At 35.7% G+C, this 21,010-nt stretch overlaps 1 protein-coding gene across 10 annotated transcripts in view; it reads right to left on the reverse strand.

Annotated features, from left to right (window-relative positions):
• Positions 1–21,010, reverse strand: part of LOC110458020 (potassium voltage-gated channel protein Shaw-like) — a 154,543-nt gene that overhangs the window by 39,373 nt on the left and 94,160 nt on the right. For 7 of the 10 annotated variants that reach the window (XM_021509561.1, XM_021509558.1, XM_021509560.1 and 4 more), the window contains exons 3-4: positions 12,219–13,165; positions 666–668 (exon numbers count right to left, since the gene is read on the reverse strand). In XM_021509561.1, the coding sequence (XP_021365236.1) occupies positions 666–668; positions 12,219–12,740 (525 nt within the window). In that variant the 5' untranslated portion in view covers positions 12,741–13,165. Of the gene's footprint in view, positions 1–665; positions 669–12,218; positions 13,166–13,482; positions 13,564–19,076; positions 19,263–21,010 lie in introns of those variants that run through there. The other 3 variants (XM_021509556.1, XM_021509555.1, XM_021509557.1) reach the window with 3 other exon arrangements.

A 21,010-nucleotide genomic window follows, 5' to 3' on the forward strand; every position in this document is an offset into this window, starting at 1 on the left:
GGGTATCATATTTTAAGGGAAATAACTCTTACACGAATCACAGGTTTAAAGTGTAAGGTAAACCATATATTTAAATTAAATAACCCTAACACAAATCACGGATTAACGGGGTAGCCTATAGCCTCAAGGGAGATAACTATAATACAAGGCGAGGTGTAGCCTTATATCTAAGGGAGATAACTCTAAACACAAATCGCATATTTTTATTTGTCAGAATTTGTCACCGAGATCTATTCCTTATTGATACGTCTGGAAGCGAGTATTTTGCCTACTATCCGTGGATTTTCATAGCTATAAAGCATAATCGATCTAGTTACAAAGTACGTATGCCTGAAATCAGACGTAATTTATGAAAACAGGAATAGTCCCACGCGTAAAGTGTTTCGTGTGACGGAATCAATCGCAGGAACCACAAAGTCCCTTTGTGTCCACTTGAAGGCTGCTAAAAGTGCAAAAGCAAAGCAAGCACCCATCAACACGTGTATTTCTTATGGACTTTAAAGAAAACTCAAACATCAAGTTCGTGAGGTTGCGGGTAGTATACGTATTTGCACTTGACATTGTAAATGTGGTTAAAAACATATAAAAGTTATGACGATTTGTGGAGAAAAATATCGAAAAACTACAGACGAGACACGCTGAATTTAAGATGAATGTTAACTTACCTTCTATTGGATTGAATGTAATGGCAAGATAGACATCGAGCATTATCTACATGGCCGCTTATTATTTACCAAGCCAACATAACGTAACCACGCCCATAAACACGCGTACATAACGTAACCACGCATATGGTCACGTCTACATAACGTTACCACGCATATGGCCACGCCTACATAACGAAACCACGCATATGGTCACGCCTTCATAACGTAACCACGCATATGGTCACGCCTACATAACGTCACCACGCATATGGTCACGCCCACATCAATATCTTTATGCCCATCATTACACCAACAATACACAATCAACACTAATAAATAAAAAAAATGTTAAATTTAAATAATCAAGAAAATGACAACCATGTGAAAACTCAATTTAACATAATTATCAGTATCAAATGAAACGAAAGATTTAAAAACGTTAAAATAACATTAATTAATAAGATAAACCATCAAGTTATGTCATGATATGCATAACACATACATCGATTTTGGCAAACGAAATCAATTTTAAAAGAAATTAAATGACATAAAAAGAAATAAGCAATAACAAATATGAAAGAAACTTAAAGAAACCATATTAGTATTAGCAGTTCTATGGTAGTGTTTCGGAAACACAAATTGTCCATCTTAAAAAGGCGGGAAACATTTGTTTTCAATTATAATAAGAACAGTCAAGTTACAATACTAAGCACAGTAGTGGTCCTTTCCCTCATCTCTGGGAACACACAAATAAACCAACATAAGTTCTGAAAATGCGATTAGGTACCAATTGTTAAGTTAGTACGCAACGAACCAATTTAAGCATCAGCCCTAAAAGCTGCTACGGTAAGCTATACACGACAACATACGTCACACTAGCACGTGACTTTTTTTACAAAGGAGGTCAAGCCTTGTCTGTGCTCGGAAATGTTTCATTAACAACATGTCACCTTAAACTCGTGAGTGTTTAACGATATTATAATCAAAACGTATTTTCCTTATCACTTAATTTATAATAAAATTATCAACTTATAAATTAAAAAACATCCCAGTACAACTTGTCGGATTCCAAATGAGATTTATTTATGCTTATTTTTTNGCATAAGCTCACTTGGCACTTCGTGCCAGGTGAGCTAAAAACAACACTTTCGAATCTCAGACAAGGGGCTGTACTTATGTTGTGAAGATAAAACCTAAACATAAAAGAGTGAACAAGAGGCCCAATGGGCCTGCATCGCTCACCTGGTATAAATTTCACACTTGTAATCTTAAAAGTGGACTAAAATACAGCAACAGGCAGAATATCAGTGTTTGATTCATAAGAACCTATTAAGCGATTTAAACATATGACGCTTGTGACCTTGAATATCGAACAAGGACATAAGGTTGAAAGTGGGTCAAGATAATTCAACTTGGTAGCCCTTCATCCCAACATGCTACAGGCCCAATTTCAGTATCCTCGGCGGTTTGGTTATTGAGAAGAAGTGGTTTGAAGATTTTACGACATTTGACCCCTGTGACCTTGAAAGTAGGTCAAGGTCATTCAGTTGAACAAAATTGGTAGCCCTTCATCCCAGCATGCTACATGCACAATATCAGTACCCTTGGCCTTTTGGTTATTGAATAGAAGTTGTTTGAAGATTTAAAGACATTTGACCCCTGTGACCTTGAAAGTAGGTCAAGGTCATTCATTTGAACAAACTTGGTAGCCCTTCATCCCAGCATGCTACATGCCAAATATCATCAGCCTGGGCTTCTTGTTTATTGAGAAGAAGTTGTTAAAACATTTTTACATATTTGACCCCCGAGATCTTAAAAATAAATGAAAGTCATTTATTTGAACAACCTTGGTAGCCCTTCATCCAAGCATGCTTCTGGCCAAATATCATCACTTGAGGCCTTTTAGTTACTGAGAAGAAGTTGTTTAAAGTAAAAAGTTGACACCGGACGGACGACGGACGGACGACAGACGCCGCACCATGCCATAAGCTCACTTGGCCCTTCGGGCCAGGTGAGCTAAAAATAGGGTAGGTGATTTGGGATTTATATATTTACCGTTTTTAAGAGTTGGGGGAGGATAATTTAGCAAATTACAAAAAATATTAAAACATTATTATTAAGACCAGTTACATTCATTTTTTTCCTTATACTGTTTGGCGTTTTGAGTAATAACATATGATTTAAATTTTATTTTGATACCTGCCCATGAAATAGAGGGGTGTCACATCGTTCAAACGAGATGAAATTGTGAGGGTCGGAGGTAGAACTAAGGTCAGTAGGGGTCCCTGGAACATATATTATTTAGCCTAATCCTTTGTATGATAATCTGAATGATCAGACATGGAAATAACATTAATGTTATGGTTTAAATGTATATTCCAATATCATTGACCTATTCTTTATCACGTTCCGTTTAGAGGTCGAAACCTGTACAGAACTTCGTATATATCACTTAACAGCTAAAGGTGAAAATGTAACACATGACAGTGAGATGAATAACGTATATAAATTCTTCCATACGACTAAATGCATTTAACCTACTTCTCTCGAAAAAATAAAGCATCTTAAAGTATTTCATCCCCCTACTTTAATGTATAAAATATCACTATACAACATAACACACCTCTACTCCGCCCCTCTCCATATCTTATTGTACAAAATATCACTAATCAAGATAACATACCTCTACTTCGCCTCTCTCCTTATCTTATAGTACAAAATAACACTAAACAACATAACACACCTCTACTCCGCCCCTCTCCATATATTATAGTACAAAATATCCCCATACAACATAACATACCTGTACTCCGCCCCTCTCCTTATTTTATAGTACGAAATATCACTAAACAACATAACATAACTACTCCACCCCTCTCCATATTTTATAGTACAAAGTAACACTACATCATTGCATAAATCCAGCCCTCTCATTAGCATACGGTTTTATATAAGAACTTACATTACTATATACAAAATGACATTATAAAGCGTTATTTAATTACCCCGATCTCCTCCTTACCTACACATATGAGATAGACTATATTATTTAGTTACCCCGATCTCCTCCTTACCTACAAATATGAGATAGACTATATTATTTAGTTACCCCGATCTCCTCCTTACCTACAAATATGAGATAGACTATAATACTTCATAGATATGTTGTGTTTACCTGAGCTACCCTAATCTTGCATCTAGCCATTCAATATTATTTAACTTCACACACCATCACTTGACAGCCTTCACTGGAAGTAAATAGGGGTAAATACAATATAAACGTTTCAGTAAGCAACACAACCATGGACCAAGTAAAGCACATGTAAAGCACATGTATTCCTATAACATCACAGCTAAGCGTCATTGAAATGGCTTCTGTAGGACCTAGCTTAAGGATAAGCAGTGTGGAAATACATATGGCATATTAATAGTTAATTTTACATTGCAGTAGAATTCAAGCATTTGGAGCAACTTTTACTATGATAATTACAGCTAAGTGAGGGATTCTGATTTAATTATCCACCCAGATCGTATCATATAACTTACTTTATGTCTTAAAAAGGTAACAAAATATCATATTGTATCTCGGTATTCAGTAAAACGTCAAGGAAAGTAGGTTTATATCCCCAACCCAATATTTTATCAATTTATCTGTTACATACACATTCCCTGTGGGGTCCTCTTCAATATACTGGAGATAACTGGATAATGTAACTATATTTCTGGTTATTACTGTTCTACCTAAATTTCAATGAAAAAATAATCATCTGAGTTATCCGATATCCAAATCTATTTATTTCCCGCTCATAGTTTATTTTCATCTTTATTAAACAACAGCTATGCAAAAACGTCCAGAACAAATTACGCGATTAAATACAACAGCATTAAAGGGGAGATAATTGACATCATTATTTTATATTTATCATTGAACGATTTGACGACAGATTGTGTGTAATTCCATTCAATTTAAACTTCTCATTAATGGTTGTGATCTGTGAATTTTAATATGGTTTATTTACTGCTAACTTAATTAACTAAGACAATAAACAGAGTTTGTTGTTAGTCTATAAGAGCAGCGATTAGCATCGTATTGTTCATCTTTATCTTTATACATATGAAAACAAAACTGTTTTAAAATAATCAGGCGGGAGGAAGCAAAACGAGAAAAGAATAATTTAAAGCCACAAAAGAACAACCTAATTTAAATAATTTGGTTAAATACGAAACACATACCGTTATGTTTTGACGTGGCAGAATAGATACTATTAACATAGGTTGGTATAATACGGTAGAATATAGAAAAGATAATCAACTCACGCGTCGAAATGGGTTTTATTTATCATTGCTCATTCCCGTTTTATATTCCCAAAAAATAAACGCACATACAATGTAAATAAGTGTTTTTTTCTACATTCCATAACTTTCAATGTATTAGTTAACTCCATCAATAGACTCAATATGTTCCTAAACTCAATACAAGATATTCATTAATACACTCACTAAGTCAGACTTATTACTCATTATCATACCTCTACTTTATTTACTCTATATAAAAGTAATTGGTTAAATCGAACATATCCCCACTTTTGCCTGACTGTGTTTTAATCCTGTGTTTTAGTCTGGGAACTAAAACACACCTACAATCGCGTGTTTCCGTCGAGCCAATCAGGCGAGAGGTGGCCGGAGCTTGTTACCGAACTCGGAAGCGACGCGCGAGGTGGGCGGAGCTTGCTACCGAACTCGGAAGAATTTGATCCATTGCCAGAAAGGGGTAGCTAGGACGTGAAGCTATACAGCTTATGGTTTATAAATATTTTCTAGTTAAAACTATCACTCCAGTGGGTATCGGTATAATAAAACGGTTAGAGTATGGGGTTGAGGGATATAGCAGGTTTCTGGTGTCCCTTCACCATGCCTATTTCCCTCGACTTCGCCTCGGGAAATATACCTGTTCTCGGGACCCCAGAAACTTGCTATATCCCTCAACCCCATACTTTAACTGTATACTATATCAGACAGGTAATAATTAAAACACTGTATGACACTTTGTAGAAAACTATACACAACACACTCATTAAAGCCCATTAACACACTCATCTATAGACACTCCTTGACACCTCGTAAGATGATGTTTACCAACTACCCATAAAGACACCATAAAGACACCATAAATAAGACATCTAGTGAGATATTTTAAGACACAGCAAGAGACTCATTTGAATACTCTACATAAAACACCCTTTTAGACACTTTACAAAACACTCATTAAGACACTATAAAAACACGCATGAAGACACTATATAACACGCATTAAGACACTATATAACACGCATGAAGACACTACAAAAACAAGCATTATGTAAGATTTCAATTCACTACAAACAACACTTATTTAGTCACGTCGAAAGACACTTATTAGATATAAAGACACCATACCATATTTTCTCTTAAATTTACTTTATACAATACCTCCATTTAGTCTCGTTTAAAACTCATTCACTCATTACGACACTGTTTGCAAGACTAAGGAAGACACTCATTAAGACACATTTAACACCCATATTCAAGACACTCAATACTGGACACCTAGTCATAAACTCATTAAGACATAGAAATACACCAATTAAGACACCGCATAAAAGACACAAGCTAAACCTTCATTTTAGACAGCCATTAAAATATCGTTAGTCCACTCATTAAGACACTCCATACAAGACCCTTATTAAGACATAAAATAACACGACACTTATTAAGACATAGAATAAAAGACTCGTATTTAGACATATCATAAAATATCCTTATTAAGACATAGCATAAAAGAACCCGATAAAGACACGTTATTTTGCATTGTTATTATTATGACATTTGAAGTCAAATTAAAGCGCGAATTAAACATTGTTGCGGAAACAAGTTTAAGAAACACCACACCAAGCCCCTCACAGAAGCGGTTTTTCAACACTGCGTCCAAACCTCGTTACCAAGCAACAAGCGGTACTCGATGGACCAGTGTTTCCATTGTGTTACTGGGTCGGCGTCTAATCCTTACATTGCATTGCTAAGTGAACAGCGTTCCTTGTCCAATAGAGAGTACACAATAAAGGATTGTTGTATATCGTATTTAACAACCTCGAGTTAGTTGGATTTCAAGTTCTGAAAAGAAAACGAGTTTTCCTATTTAGAATATGAAAACGAACTAATGAGAATAAGACAACGTGATAAACAACGACCAAGAGATTGTGTGACATCTCTCTACTGCAATGGTATGACATTTTCGACATTATTGATGAACACATATGTTTAACCAAAACCGTTTAATGAAGTTTATACACTAGTCGAACTGTGGCAGAAATGGACCTTTCGGGTTACAGAAATCTTCTAAAGTTTACGGGTAAAGAAAAAAGGACATTTGTTTTTTACATGTAACAGGGAAGTGTAGTGTAAAGTCAAATCTGTGCAATCACAAGTACCGTAACACTGGCCATACAGACAATAGATACCTCGTGGGTGATTAAAGTCCATCGTATACAATCAATGGTAGCCTCTAAGTGTCACACTAACCTTTTAAACATGACTTTGACTTAAATTCGGACAGACAACGACACAGCTGAGATATGAGTCTGTTTGAACTAGGATTGTGTATCGACTTATGAAAACTTGGATTGTGTATCGACTTATGAGAACTTGGATTGTGTATCGACTTATCAGAACTGGGATTGTGTATCGAATTATTCGAGCTGAAGAGCAAAAACGTAACAACTGTAAACAAGGCGACTGGGAAACACAGAATATCTCAGATGTATAACGAACAAATTGGGAAGACAGAACGCCCGAAAACAATAGCAGGAAGAATATGTACTCAATTCATAAACAAAATCAATACTAACATACGCGTTTAGTAGTGGAAACAGACAATGAGACATTTGGACAGACACAAACAGCATGGCAAAGCATTCACGTTGACATCAATACAAACTATAGTCAAAACGAAAGTAAAGACGATAAGGTACTTCAAACACAGAACACCTGTACGTGGCACCATGTTAGCTGAGGGAAGAGCCATGTTAGACAATGTTAAATTACATATTTGTCTGGATTTAACAAACCACGATCAGTGCCCATTGGGAATGTAAAATATGAACACGGAATAACATTTTGAAAAAGAGAGCTTTAACAAATTAAACGATCTTGACCTTGAAAGAATGATATTGTCAGCCGAAATTCGTAATGGACCTTGAGAGACAGGATGCTGAGACTATCATAGAATCAGTGTAACACAAAAATCTGTGGTCATGACTGTAGTTAACGTTCAAAGTCAGGTCTTGCTCAAATTAAAGTAGACGCGAGGTAGCTTTTCTCTAAGGACAATGAAAAATACCCAAGTGTTTGTGATAGGAATATGTCAGTATCTAGCGTAGGAACCATATCAGAATGTAGGTTAACATGATTGGGCTCGACCCTGAGATGGCGGTTTAACATTTGTGTTTATATATATAAATCTGGGTGTGTAGATTAGACAATTTTATACGATCATTCATCTGAATGTGTGGAATAGACTTGTGCACATACTTATCAACCACGGATTTTGGTTTAGATATTTTGTATATACCCATTTATATGAGTATGCGGTTAAGAATTTTATATGTATTCATTTATTTGTGTGAGTGGTTCAGAATTTTATATATATATAATCACTAATTTGATTGTGTAGTTCAGCCATTTTGTTTATAATCATTAATCTTAGTATGTGATTAAGACATTTTGTATATAACTATTAATCTGAATGTGTGGGGTTAGAACCATTCATCAGACTGTTTGGTTAAGACATTTTGTATCTTACCATTAATCAAAGTGTATGGTTGAGGTACTTTTTATATAATCATTAATCTAAGTATGTGGTTCATAAATTTTGTATATGACCATTAATCTGAGTGTGGTTAAGAAATGTATGTGGATGTGAAATTATATCAATATCTTGGGATAAATGGAAAACAGCAAATTTACACCGAGAATTCTACTATGACAAGCTTCCCATACGACTTCGAATTAGGAAGTTAGCGTTTAGCTGTTCGTCACAATTTTAAGGAGAGACGGGGTGTTATTTTAAGGAGAGACGGGGTTTATTTTAATGTTTTTGGGGTGTTATTTTAATGTTTTGAGGGTGTTATTTTAAGGAGAGACGGGATTTATTTAGGCGACCAACTCCCCACTGAGGGGTGTACATAGCTTTGCTGAAGGTTTTTTGATGTCAGACCGATGCTACTCAAAATATTTCTCATGGGAGATAACTCTTGAAACTGACGGTGAAATCATTCATTTCTGATTATGACTAAGGTGTCACGTGATAGTGTTAATAACTTCCAAATACATACTTAGTAATAAAAAACCCAAAAAGAAATAAAATAACTCAAATGAAAAAGAAAAGAAAAGAAACAAATCAACAAGCAGATATAGTATTGATTGTTAACCGTTACGTTCACAGCTTTGCCAAATGTCTAGTTTCGTAAAATGTATCATATGAATATTTTAAAACACTTTAAAGTTAGATTTTCAGTCCACTTGATCCTATAATTTTTTAATACACTTAAGCTTCAGTTTATATTTGTTGTTACGCTTTTTAGTACACTAAGACATAAAACTGTTATCTTACAAATAATAAGACTACTTTAATTCACTTTGCCACAGCACTATCTCAGTTTATTATCATAATACTATTTTAGATCTTATCTTTGTTTATTTTACAATAAGACTTTTTTGTGTCCAATCTTAATTTATTTCACCATAAAACTATTTCGTATCTTATTCTTAGTTTATTTTACCATAAGACTATTTTATTTATTTATTTAAATTTATTTCATCATAAGACTATTTTGTGTTTTATCTTAGTTATTTTACCTTAAACCTATTTGGTATCCTCTCTTAGTTTATGTTACTATAATACTATTTTGTATTTCATCTTTGTTTGTTTTACCTTATGATAATTCCGTATCTAATTTTAGTTTATTTTTTCTTAAGACTATTCTGTGTCCTTTATAATCAGGCTGTTTTCACACGGTTTATCACACGGCTGTGTTTGAACACTTAGCGGCTGTTTAAGTACAAGTAAACGCCCTTACAAGGCCATTTTATCACTTTTATGATAAAACATGTTCAACATATTGACATTTATTTTGAGAATATTCAGTACATTGAACATCATATCAATTTTAGTATACTTTATCAAAAGACTACTTTTAGAATAAGTGTACAAAGCCATTTAAGTACACTGTATAATGAGACTTGCCCACACTTTATAATGACTGTTTCAATAATTAATCATTTGAGTGTTTAAGTACATGTTAATACACTTCATCATACGACTATTTTGTCTTATCGTAGAAGAACTTAATAATACTTTACCTTTGAACTATTTCAGTAAATGTTGAATTTAGATATTTTAATACACTTTATACATAGACTTCTTACGTACACTTTATCAACGACACGAGCATTGACGTTACGCGTGTAAGTGAGCGAGCGTGCTAGCTGACAAGGCAATATATGTCTTTGTCCCAATACTGTCACGTCATATCTTAACGCATGCTCTTAATTATATCCCATATGAATATAGCTCAAAACATGCGATTTTTTCACATATTTTTCCGAATAAGTAGAACCTCAATGTTGTAAAGATAAAGTATCGATACATATGTGATATATATCGGTACAAAGATGATGTCGGCACATACGTGATATATATCGGGACTTTCCGATATAAATCGGTACATTTGTGATATATATATCAGTAAATATCTGAATATATCGGCACATGTGTGATATATATCGGAACGTTTCAGATACTCATCGGTACATAGGTGATATATAGAGAATAATACATGCCTTTTTCCATATCATACCCAATATCAACCCTCGACCAATATCAGCCCGAAGGCCTGAGGGCTGATATTGGTCGAGGGTTGATACTGGGTATGATATGGAAAAGGGCATGTTTTATTCTGTTTATTACATACTTCCTATTGAAATACGGAATGATTTACTATCTTATGATCTATTTATCTTTTTTGAAATATTGAAAAAAAATCCAAATGGGGTGTGATACGGGTTTTGCGGGCTGATACGGAGAGGGCTGATTCGGGTTTGGGATGTGATACGGCGATCGCATATACAAACAACCCGTATTTATTAGTAAGTATGTAATAAAAATCGGTACATTTGTGATATATATCGGTACATATGAGATAAATATCGGTATATATGTGATATATATCAGTACAAACGTGATACATATAAACACTATATATATGTGATCTACAAGGAAATAAGTATTAATTGACAAATGATCTGAAGAAATATACAATTAAAAAATATTGTTCATGGAAAAATCATTTCGTAAGCATCACTATCTTAAGACAAATTAAAAGCATTTCCATAATATAAACACCTGATAAACTCGTTTATTAATTAAACAATAAAAGTAATCACTGGAATATAGGGATATACAATTTAAAACTAATGAAGTATTTCAATTTATTTTGGAGGAAAGAAGAATAATTCAATTCAAGAAAGGAACTAACCGTACGCCAAATACAAACCCGTTAACGACCGAGGTTACAATATCAAGACATGCTTATGTCTGTTTCATGGATATTGTCAAATTATCTAAAGCAAGTCAGTGTTAGCTTTGGTTCACAACGATTGTAAAAATCAACTATAGAAAATAAGTCTCGTTTTGGTTTAACAGCGACAGGTAAATAGTAGAAGAGAATTTCAGATTTCCTTCAGATATGCCGAAGACACCATTTAGTGGTCGATAAACCGGAATTGGGCAGCAGTGCTATCAACCCTCACTAACTTTGTTATACAAGAATATAAGGGTCGTAAACATTAAAACAAGAACACAGACACTTTGACAATATGATAGCCGAGCCTTATCTTACCCACGCGGAACAACCTTACAACCCCACACGATGGTCTCGGTACTTATTGATAGGTTTAGATTTATGCTAAAATACCGGTTCTTCAGTTTGTATACATAGTATTGCAGTTAGCCTAGTATTTCTGATTACAAATGGGAGTAACGGATCGCAAGCATGGAGTCCTAGTTGCTTAAAACCAAATCAACAAGTTTTAAAGTCTAAAAAGTTCTAATGACTTAATTTAGTTTAATATAATGACCAATATTTGTTTACTAGGACTTGTTATAACCGACATGGTGCTAGGTATCTGACAATGTCACGGAAGTGTTAGAGTAGCTTTGGGCTAATGCTTTACGCGTCGTTCAGTACATAGAATAATTCTGAAGGCATATAAAAGGAACTTAATCATACAATGCTTTCTCGAGATGTTTTAAACCTTGTACACAGTCTGAGTAAGAGATGCTATTTTGATAGCAATCCGAGAATTTTTTTATTGAAATGTACTGTATCCTTTCCATTTATGGTAAGCAAATATTGGTACCGATGGCAGGCGCTACCAGAAGCCGAGAAAGCTCCCTTGTAACGGGATTAACATAGATAAAACTAAACGTTTAAGCTTAAATATAACCAAGTTAAAAGATATCAATAACAATAATACCTTTGCCGACGATGAGGAGTAAGGTTCGTCGAAGAGCGCCCATATTTTCGGCTGGATCCGTTGCCAACAGTTCAGTTCGCCTGTACGATATTCCTCCTCCCACCCAAATTTCTTCATAATGTCTTCCTCAGTGGGTTTGTCCGTATCCAGATCGAGTCTGTCCAAAATCCCTAACACATCCTGTGTGTCTCTATGTGACGTATACGTCATCCAACAACAGGGCTCCACCTGGTTCGAATCCAGTCCCCAGAATTCTAATTCCTCCTCGAATAATGGACCACACACGTCCGTGGGATAATGGAGCTTCCCGGACCGATAATAGTTCAGGATTTGAGCAAACACTCCTGGGTGTCTGTCAAAGAAGTATTCATTCAACACAGGGTCATAATTGGCCAATGCTTCGGTCAGTCTTGACAGACGTGTGGCCGGAATTTTCTTAAGAGTGGCTTTGTACGTTTCATGCCGTATACCACCGACGTTGAGAATTACACGGTTATCCGCGTCAAGTGTGTTCATCGACATCTCGGTTTATATTTTGTTTTAAAACACCCGGAAAAAATTCCCAAGCTTTATTTTCATTGAACTCACTATAATTAATAATTATCCTTTTATAACTCCGAACGGAATAATCAGATACACATAAACAATTATCCTTTTGTATCACTGATAGCAATAACCAGGGTCATACTGACGTTTTAACCATATTCATATCACAGAGTTGGGCATCAAACAGAAACGTCATTGCGTTTAAGTATTTGGAAACCGGAAGTGATGAGCGCACTTTGGAAGCCTCAATATCATATTGACACGTGTGTGTCTGTATCACAGCAGTGTCTTATCCTCGGCTGGGAAACACAGTACTTATCACGGAACGGGGGTAACTTCTTTCTTTCTCTTTCCCATAGTGGTTGTGTAACTCCATACGCTTTCCTGACTTATCTCATGGTCTGGAAAAGTAAGAAAAACAGACAAAATTGAATAAAAAGATCATTGTAACAAGGATTTTTTTTTTTAATGAGGTAGACATACTTTTGCACGTTAAATGGCATATTACAAGAGAAAATTACACCACTGTCTTATAATGATGTTATAGGGTACACCAACATATTTGAAAATAACTTGAAACATAGTTTTGAAAACAAACACTCAGAATTGAAAAAAGTCATAATCCGTACAATACAAAAAAAGAATTCCTACAAAGTAGTTATTATCAGTAAACTATAAAATCAACAAGTTGCGGTGATACTTCAAGAGAAACACATACACGATACAGCCGTACCGATCGCTGTAGGTGCACAATGTATATCTATTTCGATAGGTGGGTACATCCGGGGGATCCGTTCACACCGTCAACAGTGACAACCGGAGTTGTGTTATACGCGCATATATATCGGAACACCAAGTACAAGCTTCAAAACGACACAGACTTATTATCTATAGCAATTCCTGTTGCAGTTAAGCATTTGGTGTGCCCGTGTATGATATGACATTTCCAAATAGCTATCGCCTACCGACAGAGTAATATATATCAATATCTATAAAAGTGAGAGTGTGTGTATATATGTATATATATATGATCGCCTGCGGACAGAAATATATAAACATATATACAAATATCTATAAATATGTATGTATTCTCCTATACCAATTTAGCAGCAGTTTCATTTATCTTTCATTTCATTAAGCATTGGGTAATCAATGCAATTACTTAATTCGCTTTGTGGTGTGTTCACACACATGACACTGCACACCGTATCAATACCGGGTTCCGCTCTGACACGCACACCAAGGGGCCCGCGACAGGGCTCTCCTCTATACAATCAAGTTATTTAATGACATTAAAATCTCGAACGAGATAATATAAAATTGATTAAACCATTGAATATTATAACAAAATTAAACACTCACCAGTTGAGTTTGATAATGGTTATGGACGTTATATTTAGGTATTTTAGGCCATTATAGGATAGTATGTGAAGAGAATTTCATAAAAAAGAAACAGAATACTGGGTACCTCAATAACGTACTGCTATGATAGGGTAGTGTATCGAATAACAAACCCAAAAGAAATGCATAATAGTGTGGAAAAAACCCTCTATTCAGCGTTAACCATTCAACAGAAATAATAATTGTGTATTTGTAATGTTTGGAAATCCCTATTTTGAACCACTGAAATACATGCACATTTATGCATATACAGATTACGTAATTATGTGAAATTTTGATATACCGATTCCCCAGACAACCCGAGGGACTTCCGGTAACAGACAATCAAAGCCAAAATCATCGACTACGTTCATCTTCCGCCATATTTAACTGCTCGACCTTTATCTACAGCTTGAATGTAAGCAAGCGATGTTCCCACGGTAGCAGGGAGACGTGGCGAGCCTCGCGTACGTTTGTCACAGGTTCGGAAGAATTGCCGCCAAAACTATCAATGCGCTTATTCAACGCCGAAGTTTCGTAGTATTTTTATGATTTATTACCAGTCTTTCTGTTGCCTGTATTGGGTGGGCGTGGAGACATGAGTCAGAGTTTGATTTTCAGCTCAAGAGAACATGTAGTCCTGTTCCGATTCGATGTGAAATAATGCAGGTATACGCCAACTATAAGGGATACATATCTACTGCCTCTCAACAACAAACAAGAATACTGAGTGTATCGAATGCTATACAACGTACTATGTATATTAACCCTATAGAATCACAGTCCTTAACAAAACCGACGGAATTTAAATATTAACTGCTACATTTCGCAACACAACCTTACTAAGACTCTCACGAAATCATTTGCTAAAATTCAAATTTTAAACTATTTAACACTGACCTCCGCTTCAATATACAAAAACCTTACAATTAGGTTTAATAAAAATAAAATAAAAGTAATTTTAGATTTGGCAATAACACCAACATGCATTAAATTAACGTAAACTTGGACATACAGGGTGACTGATTAAGTCTTCAAGTCATTAACAACTCCGACTAGAAGGACTTCATTGATTAAACACAATCCATATTTCGTGGAAAGACGCTTCTAATATTATAAACGTTTGTTGAACTCTCGACAAAATTCATGTTTTTTTCCCGTGAAATTGTTTCCCTTGTGACAGTAGTATCCTTAGAGAAGGTTAGCCAATAAGATTTTATTTCCAGAATTACTTGATATCGTGAGAAAGGAGATACGAATCAATGAACAAAACAGATGTGAAAATTGCTCATTTTTCCTTTCACAAACAATTAATTGATATCAAATTTGTTCTCAAATTAATGTGCTGCCCTATAGCAAACGAGATCAGTACTGTTCAACACGCGCCCTTAAATTCAAATCTAATATTGTTTTATAACGAGAGAAGAATTCCAGAAAAACAAAACGATTTCGTTTCCATGATTAGACATGATTTAAGCAAGGTCAGGACAATGCTTTGAACTAACCATATTTTAATGCTACCAGGTTGGTTTAATTCAATCAGCCTTTCGATGCGGAAGAAGCTGGCAAGTCGATCTGATATAAGTACAGTTTCGTACCAATCACCAGCATTCTCAGGTGTATTCTGTTCTTTCTAACAAGATTTGAGGGTCTCCGAGATCTGATCTTGTCTTGGAAATCTCACAGTTTTTTACCCCTCATTCTAATTCACCTCAACAGCTATTTCTTCATCGACTCTCTGATGACGTCACGAAAAGGCCACCGGAGTATACACTTCAACAAACTCGCAGACGACATTTGAAGTAATCATGGTAGCCCGGACGCTTGTTTTGCACGCAGTACGTGCTATTCTCCGTGCACGTCTGAGAGGGGAAGGTCGTTAAGCCAAAGTTTCGATTAAAGTTTTCAAATTAGAACAAAAGCTCTTTAGTTGGTCTGTCTGTATGGACTATCGCATGGACAAATTGATATTGCAGTGACTAAGAGATCTGACGCAGGAAGAGTTTATTTCAATTTTGCAGACGGTTAAGTTTTTACGATCCACATGTTGTAGTGTTTAAATTTCACATAAGCACGTGTTCACTTGGGGTTGAATGCCAGTTCGGTCTGTCAGGTCATCTGTTTCTATACAATGATGTAGGTTAACGTCTCATTTGCCCTTCAGAAGTCTTTTTAACCAAAAGTCAAGAGAAGATACCTCACAGCAATAATAAACGTTTTCTTCTTCACATCACTTGTGTTACACCTTTCGAAATAATAGCGTACACCAACAAACCATAATGATAAACCGTGAAGGTAAGTTCATTGATTTATTTACAAAATGTGAAAACTGAAGCTATACTCTGAGCTAATATTGCATTGAAAGCAGTTTACTTTTCAGCCAAGTGTTTCGTATCAAGTCGGAATATTTACGTTTGTTTTTTTCATTGTAAAATGCGTCAGCAAAGTGAGTCACTCAAAACCCGGAGTGGTGATAGTACAACACTGTGGAAAATCAAGGGAGGCCTGATCATTACATTGATAAAAAAAAACTAGACTTGTCCGATGTCTCTGGAATATTGAATTATTATAAAAAAAAGTGTTTGGTCACTTTGATGTCTGAACGTAAGTTCTGAAACTAGGGGGAGATAACTTAGTAGTAAAAACTAAGAGGCTGGTAGCCAGCCTAGAACAAAATCCGGCAATATCCGTGTTGTAGTTACTCCCAACATTTAGTCATGTGAAGATTAATTGTTGAAATGAGTATTTTTACCGTTAATTATTAGTATCTCACAACCACTATAGGTTTCCTCACTCACGATTCATTGGGTAAACATTTTTGGTTACTCACTAGTGGGTAACACCGTGAACGCAGCGTCATTGGTCTATCTTATTATTATGTTGTCAAGCAACACTGCTTTGCAATTGTCATCAATCAATGACAACTGTTCTCAGATTTGAAACAACGATAATGCATTCCCATGAGAAACATGATTTTCTAGATACAATATGACGTTGTGGGAGAAAACAGTACCCAAACTAGTGATGGTTCTTTCAAATTGTAAAAGATACTCGGTAAACCTGGTGTCTTTACACAATTTGAAAATTAACTGAAGCAAGTTCGATAAACATGATAATCAACCAACACTGGTTACATTAACTCTATATCCCATGACAGATCCACTATTTATACAAATTTGTTCCGTTTCCACAAGGCCCCTTCAAATCAAATATGGAACAAATGGGCAGACCCATGGTTTACACATAATTGATTCCCCTTCACGCAATGATGCTTCAGACCAAATACGGAACAAATCCTTTTACTCCTACAGAAGAGGAAGGATTTAAAAGAATTTGCTATATTTCTCTTATTGGGCCCCGCCCCTCAGGCCCCAGGGGTCCAGACCCATCATTTATACAAAATTTGTTCCCCTTCCCTCAAGGAATTTTGACCAAATTTGGTCAAAATCTGCTCAGTCGTTCATGACTAGTAGCGATTTTAAGGAAAAGTTGACGGACGGACGACAAACGACGGACGCTGCGCCATGCCATATGCCATAAAAAACGTGTTGACATACATGGCGAATCTAATGCCGGTATGAATGAACGCAAATCGGAACTCATCGAATTCATATTGCACGAAACTTACAACATGTTGAATATGTATGTTACCGATGTAATGGCGTTCGTACTGCCATTAATGTTTAAAGGTGCCTTCAGTACGTATCAGTGACCTTATCGGTATCGTTAATGTAATGTGCTGGTTTGTTCTCTAAAATGGCGCTGTGCTACCGGGACAAAACAAAAACTAAAATCAACAGCTCAATTTTATTCTCTTAACAGTACTTACACAACGGTGTTTGTCGTTTTTTCGTTCATCCTAGATAGTCGAAAAAACTTCTTTTTTATTTTCTTAACGGCGAGTTGTCGCCCCATTAAGGCTAAAAACCGCCGTTTTATTTTATAATTAGCGCTTTGTCGCCGAGAAAGGAAAACACTATTCTGATAGGCCACCACCAATTGTGATATCTTCCCATCGTGAGAAAATAGCTTTATCAAGTTGATAGAATAAAATATCACACTGTCAAAACATAATAAATAATAATCTATTATTCCGTGTCGGTTAATTGTACAGAAAGTCACGTGTGCTAGTTACGTCAGGGCTAATTGAAGACATTCCTGTTTTACACGTGTAGTCAGTCACATGTACGAATCAGACTTGTTCTCGCAGTATATATATAGTCTTACGACATGGAAATAAGCTTAAGCAACTCATGTGACCTATTTATACCCACTCGCCTACCGACACTGTCGACTGAATACACATCTTTGTAGTCAGCTGATCAATATAAACAACTTTCCATAGCAACAAGTATTCAGTCAGATTTACCAAACATAAATGAAATTCTAGGATAAAACAAAATCTGTATTTTCATCTAAAAGGGAATATTCTGAAACACTAAAACAATCGGTATATATACAGGTACTATTTAAATTTTACCGTAATGTATCACAAAAAAGGAAATTGATACCTGGTATATGTGTAGTATGTCACTAGGATATACATTTCTATATTTGCTAGGTTGTAAGTTTCAATTTGAAACATGAGGGAACAACATCTGTATGTATGCCCCACGTTAAACACCAAGATTCAAACTTCTTTATGAACATCGACTTGTTGAACCCAAATGACTTTAGGATATTAATACCTGGTAAATAAACCTTCTGGCAAACACATATTGCTGATACATCGTGAAATCGAAGTTGTACTTGTAATTAAGTGACATCTACTTGTACCAATTACTTGTCACACGACATATGCTGCCTGGTAGGACAACCCTCACACAGTACTATGGTAAACATTACGAAATAGATGTATAAAACAAGATCGTTTCTGCCCTACTACTTTGTCAGTATAATTTTAAGAACAATATACCAAAATAAAAGACCAACCTTGCTGGAGCAATGTGTTCATACAGAGTCAGTATCCAATACACCCCCGCACACATGAGTTGAAGAATAGATATTCCATACAGTGTCTGGACAGAATTCTCGTCATCTACCACTTATCTTTAGATGACCGTTTGGTATCCACAGAACTTAGGGGTTTACCTGTTACTGATGCAGGACACATGTTCAATGATGAGCGTACTATTGTCTCTGTCATCAACGAACTATTTCCCCGTAATCTACGAACTAATGCCCTCATAAAGCTGTCAGTGATATACACCCTACCGCGAGCTACCCCTCCCCATGTAATGTCCCGGAGTACAGACTCCTCACATGTCTTCATATTATCTATTACAACAACCTGCAGTCCACACCAATGCCAGAGACCAGTAATGGACGTGTATGACAGTATGCTCGTGAAACACGTGTAAAACCGACGCTAATTAACTGTAAAAATGATGCCATGTAACATAATTGACATGAAGGAATTCTGCTTTGGGTTGTCATTATTCCATAAAACCAACGCTTTGTCTGGCAACAGTGTCGGTCACAACATATGATAGGACGAAAGTATTTGGTGTTATCTCCATACAACGGAAACGCTTCTTGGTGTGTAAAAAAAAAGAAGTCAAAAAGGAAATTAGTTATAAAACATATCTGTGTAATATTTAACAACATGCCGTCAAACTATCATTGTTGAAAGCCACTAGAGAGGACGGAGTGGTAACTAGTGCGGAAAGGCAACAGTATCCACGTCTGGCATTTTGTACGGTAGCGTTGTTGGTGTGAATAATGACGTTACGATGAAAATTATCAAAAGCAAGGCTTATTTAATGTAAGTAGGTCTAGATCTGCAGTCCCCCAACAAAGTGACCGCGCGTGAATACCGCATGTTGTCTTTCTCAGAGCGTTGGCATTATCCGGTACATCAATGAAGGAGTTAGGCAGACGTTGATATGTGCCAGAGCGAAACAAACATTATGTAAGTTTATAAGCTGTAATAAATAAGTATTTGGTTATAACGTATATATGATAAAATACAAATATGACCTCACTTTGCAACATTATATTTAAAATATATGTAAAGAATTTTATCTAGTGTGGTCTGTTATGTAAACTCGAGATTAAAACATGTGAATCACTATGACAACGGATACAAACCGAATCGTTCATCTTCACCCTTCGAAATAAACATCAGGGGCCATTTATTCGTTGGATAAATGATGGGGGGGGGGGATTTAAAAAAATCATATTTTTCTCAGAAATCATATTTTTAAAGGTTTCGTTAACAACTTTGGCTAGCCAAACTGCTTAGAGTTGACCTTCATCTGTATAAAAGGGAAGAGTTATCGCCCCTTCCTTGTAGACATGTGCAGGGTAAAAGCACAATAAATTTCCATGAAATATTATCTACATGTAAAGATATGATATCCTTCCTGTAGGTCTGTGTTATTTGTAAGCTGCACTGTCGGACAGGAGATTTACTTAGTGGCCGTGACACTTTCCCACTGGCAGCAGAACAGTGCTCTGAGCTTCAGTGATTATTTCAGCTGTCCAAAGGAAACATACTATAATACATTATGCCGTGTTAGTCTACAGCTGTTGGCCATACCGTATTATTCTATAGCTTCAAAATTCTATAAATGTGCAATACTGGTATACGTGCGTATACCGCTGTTTACACACCATGTTTATATATAGCTGCTAGCATTCTATATAATGTTATAGCTACTAGCCATACCATGTTTATATGTAGCTGCTAGCATTCTACATAATGTTATAGCTACTAGCCATACCATGTTTATATATAGCTGCTAGCATTCTGTATAATGTTATAGCTACTAGCCATACCATGTTTATATATAGCTTCTAGCATTCTATATAATGTTATAGCTACTAGCCATACCATGTTTACATATAGCTGCTAGCATTCTATA

The sequence above is a fragment of the Mizuhopecten yessoensis genome, unplaced genomic scaffold (genome assembly GCF_002113885.1).
Source record: "Mizuhopecten yessoensis strain PY_sf001 unplaced genomic scaffold, ASM211388v2 scaffold9399, whole genome shotgun sequence".
NCBI lineage: Eukaryota > Metazoa > Mollusca > Bivalvia > Pectinida > Pectinidae > Mizuhopecten > Mizuhopecten yessoensis.